This window comes from Salmo salar, chromosome 05 (genome assembly GCF_965601325.2).
Source record: "Salmo salar chromosome 05, fSalSal1, whole genome shotgun sequence".
NCBI lineage: Eukaryota > Metazoa > Chordata > Actinopteri > Salmoniformes > Salmonidae > Salmo > Salmo salar.
The window spans coordinates 71,395,880-71,409,453 of record NC_138295.1 but is presented as its reverse complement, the minus strand read 5'-3'; the positions used below and the strand labels follow the sequence as shown (position 1 = coordinate 71,409,453).

Here is a 13,574-nt window from a genome sequence, read left to right as displayed (position 1 = left end):
ATGGAGAATAAGAACACCTCCTCAAAGCTGCCCACTGCACTGAGGATAGGAAATTCTGTCACCACCGATAAATCCACTATAATTGAGAATTTCAATAAGCATTTTTCTACGGCTGGCCATGCTTTCCACCTGGCTACCCCTACCGCGGTCAACAGCACTGCACCCCCCACAGCTACTCGCCCAAGCCTTCCCCATTTCTCCTTCTCCCAAATCCAGTCAGCTGATGTTCTGAAAGAGCTGCAAAATCTGGACCCCTACAAATCAGCCAGGCTAGACAATCTGAACCCTTTCTTTCTAAAATGATCTGCCGAAATTGTTGCAACCCCTATTACTAGGCTTTTCAACCTCTCTTTCGTGTCGTCTGAGATCTCCAAAGATTGGAAAGCAGCTGCGGTCATCCCCCTCTTCAAAGGGGGGGGACACTCTTGACCCAAACTGCTACAGACCTATATCTATCCTACCCTGCCTTTATAAGGTATTCGAAAGCCAAGTCAACAAACAGATTACCGACCATTTCGAATCCCACCACACCTTCTCCGCTATGCAATCTTGTTTCAGAGCTGGTCATGGGTGCACCTCAGCCACGCTCAAGGTCCTAAACGATATCGTAACCACCATCGATAAGAAACAAAACTGTGCTGCCGTATTCATTGACCTGGCCAAGGCTTTCGACTCTGTCAATCACCACATCCTCATCGGCAGACTCAATAGCCTTGGTTTCTCAAATGATTGCCTCGCCTGGTTTACCAACTACTTCTCTGATAGAGTTCAATGTGTCAAATCGGATGGCCTGTTGTCCGGGCCTCTGGTAGTCTCTATGGGGGTGCCACAGGGTTCAATTCTTGGGCCAACTCTTTTCTCTGTATACATCAATGATGTCGCTCTTGCTGCTGGTGATTCTCTGATCCACCTCTACGCAGACGATACCATTCTGTATACTTCTGGCCCTTCTTTGGACACTGTGTTAACAACCCTCCAGACTAGCTTCAATGCCATACAACTCTCCTTCCGTGGCCTCCAACTGCTCTTAAATACAAGTAAAACTAAATGCATGCTCTTCAACCGATCACTGCCCGCACCTGCCCACCCGTCCAGCATCACTACTCTGGACGGCTCTGACTTAGAATATGTGGATAACTACAAATACCTAGGTGTCTGGTTAGACTGTAAACTCTCCTTCCAGACTCACATCAAACATCTCCAATCCAAAGTTAAATCTAGAATTGGCTTCCTATTTCACAACAAAGCATCCTTCACTCATGCTGCCATTCATACCCTCGTAAAACTGACAATCCTACCGATCCTCGACTTCAGCGATGTCATTTACAAAATAGCCTCCAATACCCTACTCAATAGACTGCATCCAGTTTATCACAGTGCCATCTGTTTTGTCACCAAAGCCCCATATACTACCCACCACTGCGACCTGTACGCACTCATTGGCTGGCCCTCGATTCATACTCGCCAAACCCACTGGCTCCAGGTCATCTACAAGACCCTGTTAGGTAAAGTCCTCCCTTATCTCAGCTCACTGGTCACCATAGCAGCACCCACCTGTAGCACGCGCTCCAGCAGGTATATCTCTCTGGTCACCCCCAAAGCCAATTCCTCCTTTGGCCGTCTCTCCTTCCAGTTCTCTGCTGCCAATGACTGGAACGAACTACAAAAATCTCTGGAACTGGAAACACTTATCTCCCTCACTAGCTTTAAGCACCAGCTGTCAGAGCAGCTCACAGATCACTGCACCTGTACATAGCCCATCTATAATTTAGCCTAAACAACTACCTCTTCCCCTACTGTATTTATTTATTTTGCTCCTTTGCACCCCATTTATTTCTATTTCTACTTTGCACTTTCTTCCACTACAAATCTACCATTCCAGTGTTTTACTTGCTGTATTGTATTTACTTTGCCACCATGGCCTTTTTTGCCTTTACCACCCTTATCTCACCTCATTTGCTCACATTGTATATAGACTTATTTTTCTACTGTATTATTGACTGTATGTTTGTTTTACTCCATGTGTAACTCTGTGTTGTTGTATGTGTCAAACTGCTTTGCTTTATCTTGGCCAGGTCGCAACTGTAAATGAGAACTTGTTCTCCACTTGCCTACCTGGTTAAATAAAGGTGAAATAAATAAATAAAAATCAAAGAGAGGAGGAGAGGAAATGTGGGAACAAATGCACATGTATGAAGACTCCTTCACGTGCAAATTAAATGTTTTAAGTAGTAAAAAGTCAGTTTTATAAATAAAAGGATAAGTAGCATGTCGATTTTAAATATGTGCCTACTTTTCTCTGATTCAAATTGGGGTGTAGCGGCTCTCCAAACCCTTCCGCAAAGGACTCAGGTAGGATAATCTTGTGCTTCCTTGACATGAGGATGCGAGGACACTCCTCAGTTCGCCTACTAACATATTGACACTCGACCACTTATCGGTTTCCGGGTCACGGAAGACAGAGGATTCGAGGAGAGGACAGTCTTTTGGCCAAATGAGAACATCCCCATGTCTCTGAAATCCCAGACCTAGGGCAACAAGGCTGTGGGTTGTAGGTCTTGTAGTTGAAGAAGCTGACACAATGTGCCATCAGTGCATTAGACTAAAATAAATAAAAAAAATTATATATATATATATATATATTGGTGTGCCAGTTAATTAAGGGTTAATGATGCAATGTGATTTGTAGATCAGTCAGTCTTGACTTGCCTTTAAAGTCGGCTGCAATGTCGAACGCACCCATTAATAACTAACTCAAAATAGTTAATTTATGTCGTTTTCAATGAGGGGGTTCGATTAATCTTGCCCAGGCAAGCATGTAGTCGTGTTCTGCACCTGCTGAAAGTAGATTGCATTCGATTTGGAACCGAGCTGCCTCGGCGTGAGACCACTGATTTAACAAAAAGGAAGAGGAAGGCCCAACTCGCAGAAACTCAGTCTCTCTCCAGCAGGTGGTGTTTGTTCATTGTTTCAACGAACAAGTAAGGAGTTTAAATGAGAGTGTAGAACCGGGCCTCCCACTCCTCTTTCTATTCTGGTTAGAGCCAGTTTGCGCTGTTCTGTAAAGGGAGTAGCACACAGCGTTGTACGAGATCTTCAGTTTCTTGGCAATTTCTTGCATGGAATAGCCTTCATTTCTCAGAGCAAGAATAGACTGACGAGTTTCAGTGGAAAGTTATTTGTTTCTGGACATTTTGAGTCTGTAATCGAACCCACAAATGCTGATGCTCCAGATACTCAACTAGTCTAGTCTAAAGAAGGCCAGTTGTATTGCTTCTTTAATCAGGACAACAGTTTACAGCTGTGCTGACATAATTGCAAAAGGGTTTTCTAATGATCAATTAACCTTTTAAAATGATCAACTTGGATTTCCTAACACAACATGCCATTGGAACACAGGAGTGATGGATGCTGATAATAGGCCTCTGTACACCTATGTAGATATTCCATTAAAAATCAGCTGTTTCCAGCTACAATAGTCATTTACAACATTAACAATGTCTACACTGTATTTTGGATTAATTTAATGTTATTTTAATGGACAAAAAATGTGTTTTTCTTTCAAAAACAAGGACATTTCTAAGCGACCCCAAACTTTTGAACGGTAGAGTATATTGAACAGATGTTATTGCGGGTGTAGCGAAATGCTTGTGTTCCGAGCTCCAACAGTGAATTAATATCTAACAATTCATAACAATGCACAAATCTAAAAGTAAAAGAATGGAATTAAGAAATATATAAATATTAGCACGAGCAATGTCGGAGTGGCATTAACTAAAATACAGTAGAATAGAATACAGTATATACATATGAGATGAGTAAAGCAGTATGTAAACATTATTAAGGTGACAAGTGTTCCATTATTAAAGTGGCCAGTGATTTCATGTCTATGTATTTAGGGCAGCAGCCTCTAAGGTGCAGGGTTGAGTGGTCGGGTGGTAGCCGGCTAGTGATGGCTATTTAACAGTCTGCATAGAGATGCTTGGGAATATGGTCACTTTGGGGGACCATGTTGTGGGTGTTTCAGGGGAAGGAGGTATATCTAACCTCCATCATCTAGGACATGACAATGGTTCATCAAATCTCCCCATTTCTGCCCATTCTTTTGGACTGTTTTGCAGGCCTTCTCATACAGCTGCAACTGTATATGCATTCATAAATCAAGACCTTTCTTGAGTTGGGCTCTGGGATGGTGCAATTGTTGAGAATCTGAGTCTATGGTTGTTGTGGGGGAAAGGGGTTGAGTGTGTATGTGTATGTGTGTGTGTGTGTATCCCACAACTGTTGTGAGGGAGTAAAAGATGTTAGGGACAATATAGGAAAATTCACAATAATTGTTTGCTAATATAATAATTGCTTGCCATAACGTAATTTTGGTAATGGCGAGACTGGTGAGAGGTAAAAATCCTTTGCATAAATTGCCTACATTACTACAAACATTAACAGTTAATTATATATGATATAAATCGAGGTGAGGGCGATGTAAATGCATTTGGCGGTTTATCTGCTTCTGTTCTGTGGGTGGCACTGTGTGCTCTTTTCGAAGGATGGGTCCCGGTTTCTCCGGGGCTATGGGATCCGGGGGGTCGGGGATGGTCTGCCGGGCATTGGGATGACAACCCAACTCAGGATGAGGAGGGATTTTAGCGGGTGGAATAGGGGGGACCAATTGGAGGTTTACTTAGTAGCAATGCAAATATCATGGTACAGCTATATAGACACTCAATCATCATGTTACATTTGCAAACATATATTTGGATTAATAGAATTTAAACGTGTGTCTTATTATGATAAGTGGTGAAATAAGTACAGCCAGTTATAATTGCAATGGCTTAGCAGATAATAAGAAAAGATTATCAGAATTTACCTGGCTAAAAGAGAAAGAATATAGTATCTATTGTTTACAGGAAACTCATTCAACAATTTTAGATGAAGTTTTGTGGAAAAAGGACTGGGGGGGGTGAAATATATTTCTCCCATGGGCAAAGAAATTCAAAAGGGTTGATGATATTAATTAACAGTAATTTTGATCCAAATGTGCAAATTGTCCAAACAGATCATCAAGGCAGATGGATTATTTTGAATATGTTATTGGACAATAAACAGATATTACTTATTAACCTATACGGTACAAATAATGATGATCCAAGCTTCTTTGAAAATATATATAAGAATTTATCAACTCTACAAGCAACACTAGACTCTATTGTTATGGTGGGGGATTTTAATAAGGTTTTAAATACCTATATGGACCGTAAAGATAATCACACTAAAAACTATCACCCTCAGGCACTTAAGGAAATGATGAATGTCATGGATATGTTGGAATTAGTGTATATACGGAGACTTAAATACCCTGACCTAGTCAGTTATACATGGCGGAGGCTTAATCAAGCTAGTTGTCTAGATTACTTTCTTATGTCATTCTCTCTGGCACCAAAAGTTTAAAAAGTGTTGATGGGGACAGAATGCAGTCGGATCATCACATAATTGGCATATATACTACACTTACAGAATTTCCACATGGGCGAGGATATTGGAAATGTAATCAAAGCCTACTAGATGATGTTTATAACTAAGACAGAAGAATTTATAACTGACTGTTTCCGACATCAAATAGAGTTGAAGTCAGAGTTTACATACACTTAGGTTGGAGTCATTAAAACTCATTTTTCAACCACTCCACAAATTTCTTGTTAACAACCTATAGTTTTGGCAAGTCGGTTAGGACATCTACTTTGTGCATGACACAAGTAATTTTTCCAACAATTGTTTACAGACAGATTATTTCACTTATAATTCACTGTTTCACAATTCCAGTGGGTCAGAAGTTTACATACACTAAGTTGACTGTGCCTTTAACCAGCTTGGAAAATTCCAGAAAATTATGTCATGGCTTTAGAAGCTTCTGATAGGCTAATTGACATAATTTGAGTCAATTGGAAGTGTACCTGTAGATGTATTTCAAGGCCAACCTTCAAACTCAGTGCTTCTTTGTTTGTCATCATGGGAAAATCAAAAGAAATCAGCCAAGACCTCAGAGAAAAATTGTATACCTCCACAAGACTGGGTCATCCTTGGGAGCAATTTCCAAACACCTGAAGGTACCACGTTCATCTGTACAAACAATAGTACGCAAGTATAAACACCATGGGACCACGCAGCCGTCATACTGCTCAGGAAGGAGACACATTCTGTCTCCTAGAGATGAACGTACTTTGGTGTGAAAAGTGCAAATCAATCGCCGAACAACAGCAAAGGACCTTGTGAAGATGCTGGAGAAAACAGGTACAAAAGTATCTATATCCACAGTAAAACGAGTCCTATATCGACATAACCTGAAAGGCCGCTCAGCAAGGAAGAAGCCACTGCTCCAAAACCGGCATTAAAAAAAGCCAGACTACGGTTTGCAACTGCACATGGGGACAAAGATCGTACTTTTTGGAGAAATGTCCTCTGGTCTGATGAAATAAAAATAGAACTGTTTGGCCATAATGACCATCGTTATGTTTGGAGGAAAAGGGGGAAGCTTGCAAGGCGAAGAACACCATCCCAACCGTGAAACACGGGGGTGGCAGCATCATGTTGTGGGGGTGCTTTGCTGCAGGAGGGACTGGTGCACTTCACAAAATAGATGGCATCATGAGGAAGGAAAATTATGTGGATATATTGAAGCAAAATCTCAAGACATCAGTCAGGAAGTTAAATCTTGGTCGCAAATGGGTCTTCCCAAGCATACTTCCAAAGTTGTGGCAAAATGGCTTAAGGACAACAAAGTCAAGGTATTGGAGTGGCCATCACAAAGCCCTGACCTCAATCGCATAGAAAATTTGTGGGCAGAACTGAAAAAGCGTGTGTCAGCAAGGAGGCCTAAAAACCTGACTCAGTTACACCAGCTCTGTCAAGAGGAATGGGCCAAAATTCACTCAACTTATTGTGGGAAGCTTGTGGAAGGCTACCCAAAACGTTTGACCCAAGTTAAACAATTTAAAGGCAATGCTGCCAAATACTAATTGAGTGTATGTAAACTTCTGACCCCCTGGGAATGTGATGAAAGAAATAAAAGCTGAAATAATCATTATCTCTACTATTATTCTGACATTTTACATTCTTAAAATAAAGTGGTGATCCTAACTGACCTAAGACAGGGAATTTTTACTAGGATTAAATGTCAGGAATTGTGAAAAACTGAGTTTAAATGTATTTGGCTAAGGTATATGTAAACTTCCGACTTCAACTGTATATGGATATATATATTTACCCTCAAAAGATATGGTGCAGACAATTACATTGATGGAAGCAACAATCTATCTGCAATATTAAAGCTGATCCATCCCTTAAAATAAAAGTCTTGAGATAGAAGCTGTTTTTCAATCTTTTGCTCCCAGCTTTGATGCGCCTGTACTGACCTCGCCCTCTGGATGATAGTGGGGTGAACAGGCTGTGGCTCGGGTGGTTGATGTCCTTTGATATTTTTGCCCTTCCTGTGTTATCGGGTGCTGTAGGTGTCATGGAGGGCAGGCAGTGTGCCCCGGTGATGTGTTGGGCAGACCGTACCACCCTCTGGAGAGCTCTGCGGTTTAGGGTGGTGCAGTTGCCGTACAGGCGGTGATACAGCCCGACAGGATGCTCTCAATTGTGCATCTGTAAAAGTTTCTATTGGTCTTAGGGGCCAAGCTGAATTTCTTCAGCCTCCTGAGTTTGAAGAGGCGCTGTTGCCCCTTCTTCATCACACTGTCTGTGTGGGTGGACCATTTCAGATTGTTAGTGATGTGTACGCCGGGGGAACTTGGAGCTTTCCACCTTCTCCACTGCTGTCCCGTCGATGTGGATTGGAGTGTGCTCCCTCTGCTGTTTCCTGAAGTACACGATCAGCTTCTTCGTTTTGTTGACAATGAGGGAATGGTTATTTTCCTGGCACCACTCCGCCGGGGCCCTCACCTCCTCCCTGTCGGCTGTCTCATCACTGTTGGCAATCAGGCATACTACTGTTGTGTCGTATGCAAACTTGATGATTGAGTTGTAGGTGTGTGTAGCCACGCAGTCATGAGTGAACAGCGAGTACAGGAGGGGGCTGAGCATTCACCCTTGTGGGGTCCCTGTGTTGAGGATCAGAGAAATGAAAGTGTTGTTTCCTTCCTTCACCACCTGGGGGCAGCCTATCTTGAAGTCCTGAACCCAGTTGCAAAGGGCGGGGTTCAGACCCAGGGCCCCGAGCTTAATGATGAGCTTTGACAGTACTATGCTGTTGAAGGCTGAGCTATAGACAATGAACAGCATTCTGACATAGTTATTCTTCTTGTCCAGATGGGATATGGCAGTGTGATGGCAATTGCATCCTCTGTGGATCTATTGGGGTGGTAAGCACATTGAAGTGGGTCTAGGGTGACAGGTAAGGTAGAGGTGATATGATCATTAACTAGCCTCTCATGCACTTCCATGACACAGAACTTTGGCAAAGGATAGAATCTACAAAGCTTAGTCCACACTGTTTGTAACAGATTCTAGTGTTCTCTCATCACCATTTTTGGTAGTGAGTGGAAACGCTAACCGGATGCTTCACACTTATGCATCCTGTTGAAATATCTTGCTGATTATTCTGTCTGTGCCAATATGGCGCCGCGCATTTCAAATTCGCCATCGGGAGTTTTCCATAGGAATAGGTGGATGACGTCAACGCTATCAATTAATGCTGTCTATGCTTCAATGAGAGGGGGCAGTCTTTCTCCCTGGGTAAAGCGGTGGTTTGAAAATATGTTGTTGACTTTGATACTCGTGCCCCTCTTCACCACAAACGACTTCAATTATGGGAGTCTTAGACTAAAGTAGATAGCGAACGACAGCGCAGCGGAAGAATTTTGTGCAAGTCATCAGGCTCATTCTTATTATATCTCAGTGGTCAGGCTACACCGCTGGGCTTCTTCACACCAAATTTGGTGTGAAGTGGAAATTCCAAACGGATGCTTCAGATGTACACATCCGATGAAACATCTGGTTCCTTGTTCTATGGTTTCCACTAGTTACCAAAGCCACAAAGTCAAAATTGGTTTAGACATAAGGTTAGCACTGTGGTTAAGGTTTAAACCCTCATTTTTTGGGGGAAATTGTAGAATAGGTTCCGTGGCTCAGTTGGTAGAGTATGGTGCTTGTAACGTCAGAGTTGTGCATTCGATTCCCACGGGGGAACAGTACAAAAATGTATGCATTCACTACTGTATAGGAGTGTCTGCTAAATGAGGTATGATATTTAAAAACAACAAAAAATGCGGGGTGTATGACTTTGTGGCTGTGGTAACTAGTGACGACCTTGTTCTTCATGTGGTGGAACGTTGCGGACATAGACCAGGAAGTGCAGCCTTTTATGGCGTCAACAAAGGAAAGCGAAGCTGTGTGCCATTCTGTCGTTGAGCATTTACAAGATACAACGTAATTGGCCTTCGCTGTGTTGTTCTCATTTACAAACACTAGGCTACTAGCAGCTCAAAAGCAGTAGCTAGTTGGCTGCAACAGTAAGTAGAGTTTGCTGCCTGTAATATAATCCTATAACGAGCTATGCTATGTCTGAGGGAGGGGGTTGGTAGCAACATGAAAGCTAATGTCATATTGAGGGTTAGCTGACAACGTCACGAAAGGATGCGCATGCTTCAATGTGGCATAACTCCATCTGTTGTGATTCTGTATAGCCAAATAGCTAACAACAATGACAAGAAGCTGCAGTGTGGGGAATCGTTAATGGCTCGTTTCATATCGTTTTATCTTGTTCTTGATACCATGTCGTGTTTTGAGGTGTTTTTACTGTTGCCACGTCATCTATGCTAATATGGCTCAAATTCGCTAGCTAGCTCACCAAGAAATGTAACGATGTATTTGAGAGACAGGTTCTCATTGTGAAAATGTATTTACGTATTGAAAACGAAATATAGTTTACATGTTGTCAGCAATTTAAGACAACCTCGTCTGTTTTGCCTTAGTTGTGCAGGCGTCGGTTTTGTAGCAAAACAACCAACCCGTCTATAGGCCTATTATTACTGGTAGGTTGACTGTTAGAAACGTATACATTTACATTGATTGTTCATACAGACTTGTAGTTTTAAAAATTACCCGCTGATTGTTCAAATCAAATTTTATTGGTCACATACACATGGTTAGCAAATGTTATTACGAGTGTAGCGAAATGCTTGTTCTTCTCGTTCTGACAGTGCAGCAATATCTAACAAGTAATAAATATCTTAACAATTCCACAACAAAAACCTAATACACACACATTTAAGTAAATTAATGGAATAAGAATGTATAAATATATGGATGAGCAATGTCAGAGCGGCATAGGCTAAGATGCAATAGATGGTATAGAATACAGTATATACACATGAGATGAGTAACGCAAGATATGGAAACATTGTTAAAGTAGCATTATTAAAGTGACTAGTGTTCCATTTATTAAAGTGACCAATGATTTAAAGTCTGTATATGGCAGCCTCTCTGTGCTAGTGATGGCTGTTTAACAGTCTGATGGCCTTGAGATAGAAGCTGTTTTTCAGTCTCGGCCCCAGCTTTGATGCACCTGTACTGACCTTGCATTCTGGATGATAGCGGGGTGAACATGCAGTGGCTTGGGTGGTTGTTGTCCTTGATGATCTTTTTGACCTTCCTGTGACTTAGTGTTGCATGGTTTATTAATATGATCACTGCTTGGTATAGCTCTCTAAGGGTGATGCTCAATAAACCCTGCTCTTTTCCCCACAGAGTTCAAATGAAGAAGCACTCCAGTCAACAAGATGAAGAGCAAACCTGGGAAAAAGCAACACAACAAAACCAAGAGGACTAAACACCATCGAGACCTAATCAAAACAGAGTGTGGAACACAGTCAGATGATGTTGACTACAATAGAGAAGAACCAGACATTAGCCAATCACCCTACATTACTAAAGGGGTTTGTAACAGCTCCATCCAAATCAAAGAGGAACCAACAGACTTTGAACAGCAGGGAATGGGAGAAGAACAAAACCGTTCTATTCCTTCCTTCCAGAAGAAGCACATCAAACATCATGATACATCCAATCCAATGACCGGGTGTAGCCAGATATCAAGGAGTCCTATGGTGATGCTAACAAGATTGTCTAATGTAAGAAGAGTTAGTGGTCTTTCCCAACATGTGACAGTTAGTAACTAGACAATAGTATTTAGGCTTTTGGTTCATGCATATTGTGGTTTCTTCATCTTTCTAATCCATAAGGTGGTGGTTAAGACTCTTCTGCGAGACACTAAAGTGTGTTTGGTGAAGGAGGAAAACCCAGAAGAGCCCGATGGAGGTAAGGCAAAGTTCATATATCCAGTCCACCCACAACACTGCATTTGAAATGGATGATGGGATTACTTGAACATCACTTGAACATTAATTTAGCAAACTTTGAAATGAATATTTAGCAGAGATATTTACTCAAGTGTTTTGTTGAATGAGGAAATGTAGGAAAACACAACTATGTTCTGTCCCATCTTTCTCTTCTCCCTCTTTCTACCTTCTTTCCACTGCTCTGTCCCTCCCTCTCCCTCAGTCTCTTCTCCTCAGTTCTTTCCTTGTCCACACTGCACCATCTCTTTCACTGACTGTTACTTCCTGGAGAACCACATGAAGACCAAACACCAGAAGCAGTACCTGGCTTTGTTCAAAGGCCAAGTCTCAACGAGTAAAACCGTGTATGCCCCCACACACAGCTGTCCCCACTGTAGCTGCATGTTCCATACCCCACGACAACTACACGTCCACACCCGTCAGGCCCACCCCTCTCCCTCTCTGAGAAAACTCCACCCCTGCCCCTATTGTGCCCGCAGCTTCCAGTACATAGCCAGACTGCATACTCACTGCAAGGTTTGGCACAAAATGTCTGTCGCTTTCACAGATGGATACCTCAGTTGCGCTGACTGTGGAAAGAGCTTCAAGAATTGCTGGGGACTGGGGCCTCACCAGTGTCACAAGCCTGAGGACACTAAGCCTGAGAATGTCCCTGTCTGTCTGAACATTGGCATGCCATGCTCAGAGTGTGGCAAAAGCTGCTCTAGTCCTCAGAATCTGCGCATTCACATGCGCACACACACCGGCGAGAAGCCTTACGTCTGCAAGGAGTGTGGCAAGAGCTTCTCAGAAGCCAGCAGTCATTGCAAACACATGATGATACACTCGGGGGTCAAGCCATTCAAATGTCAGGACTGCGGAAAGGATTTTGCCCGAATGTGGCACCTCCGAGTTCACATGACCGTTCACTCTGGCGAGAAGCCTTTATCCTGCCCCAAATGTGACAGGCGGTTTGCATACAGTGATTCTTTGAAGCTTCACCTGCGCACACACTCAGGGGAGAGACCTTTCAAATGTACTGTGTGTGGTAAAGACTTTGCGGATAAAGGTTATCTGAAGTTGCATCTGAAGATCCACAGCAATGAAAGGAACTACCATTGTGGGGTTTGTGGGCTGAAGTTCATAAACATTGCTGCGTTGAAAACCCACCAACGCACACACACTGGGGAGAGGCCTTTCCATTGCACAGTGTGTGACAAGACATTTTTCCGACACGCACACCTGAAGAACCACCAGCGCACTCACACAGGTGAGAAACCATACACCTGTACTGAGTGCGGCAAAAGCTTCACTCAGTCTGGAGATCTCACAAAACACATACGCACCCACACTGGAGAGAAGCCTTATGAATGCTCTGTCTGCCACGGCTGCTATACCTCTTCAGGGGATCTGGGCAAACATATGAGGATCCACAATGGCTCACGGCCATATCACTGCCAGGAGTGTGACAAAAGCTTCCGCATGGTCGGCCACCTTAAAACTCACATGAGGACCCACACTGGGGAGAGACCGTACTCCTGCCCCCGCTGCCATCGTACTTTTGCTCGCACCCACCACCTCTCTGGTCACCTGCCTAGATGTTGCTGAATGATTCGATTATTTATATACAGTCAACTCTTTTACTCTTGTTGTAGTTATTTAATAAGGGAACAGTGATGTACAGAAGATGGTTTTGTGCCCTACTCTGTTGTGGTAATGCCAATAAATGGTAATGTCAATAAAGGCCTCTATAGTCTGTGAAAGATGGCACGCCTGTTGTCTGGTTTTGATGTATTTTGTGTATGTTTTTTCTTTGAGAGGAAATAAGAGAGCCATATCACATTTCAATCTCCCAGTATTCTATTGGTAAACCATCATTGGCCTGCACTGGCTGGTTTTGATATTACAGCATGTTGTACATTTCATATTACAATATGCAAGCTATTGAAGAGGATTGATTCAACAATTTAGGCTATTTGTCTCTGAAATCCCAGACCTGGGGCAACATTGTTAGTGTGGGTGTCAACCTGTCTTCCTATTGAGAATCAGGACAGTAAATAAAAGGGTATACTCTATCCTCTTTACAACAGGTTCTTTAGCCATACAATAACTATCTTCTTGCTAATACAAAGACAACAATTCGTTCTTGATTGTAACCTTTATTTAACTAGGCAAGTCAGTTAAGAACAATTTCTTATTTACAATGACGGCTTACTCCGGCCAAACCCGGATGACGCTGGG

The 13,574-nt window shown here is 42.6% G+C and overlaps 1 protein-coding gene across 4 annotated transcripts; it reads left to right on the top strand.

Moving 5' to 3' along the window:
- The first annotated feature begins 8,623 nt into the window (after positions 1–8,623).
- Positions 8,624–13,100, top strand: LOC106605715 (uncharacterized). 4 transcript variants are annotated; one of them, XM_014201620.3, is made up of 4 exons: positions 8,624–8,733; positions 10,747–11,126; positions 11,238–11,313; positions 11,557–13,100. In XM_014201620.3, the coding sequence occupies exons 2-4, from the start codon at positions 10,779–10,781 to the stop codon at positions 12,939–12,941; spliced, it is 1,809 nt and encodes a 602-aa protein (XP_014057095.2). In that variant the 5' UTR covers positions 8,624–8,733; positions 10,747–10,778; the 3' UTR covers positions 12,942–13,100. The 4 variants fall into 4 exon arrangements, with proteins under 4 accessions (XP_014057095.2, XP_082831608.1, XP_014057093.2 ...); XM_082975482.1 differs by lacking the exon at positions 8,624–8,733 and adding an exon at positions 9,060–9,238; XM_014201618.3 differs by lacking the exon at positions 8,624–8,733 and adding an exon at positions 9,322–9,509.
- Positions 13,101–13,574: the final 474 nt, after the last annotated feature.

Coding starts and splice junctions, on each gene's coding strand:
- LOC106605715 (XM_014201620.3), top strand. CDS start 10,779: ATGAAGAGCAAACCTGGGAAAAAGCAACACAACAAAACCAAGAGGACT. Junction 11,127..11,237: donor TGCTAACAAGATTGTCTAAT/GTAAGAAGAGTT, acceptor CTAATCCATAAG/GTGGTGGTTAAGACTCTTCT. Junction 11,314..11,556: donor CCCAGAAGAGCCCGATGGAG/GTAAGGCAAAGT, acceptor CCTCTCCCTCAG/TCTCTTCTCCTCAGTTCTTT.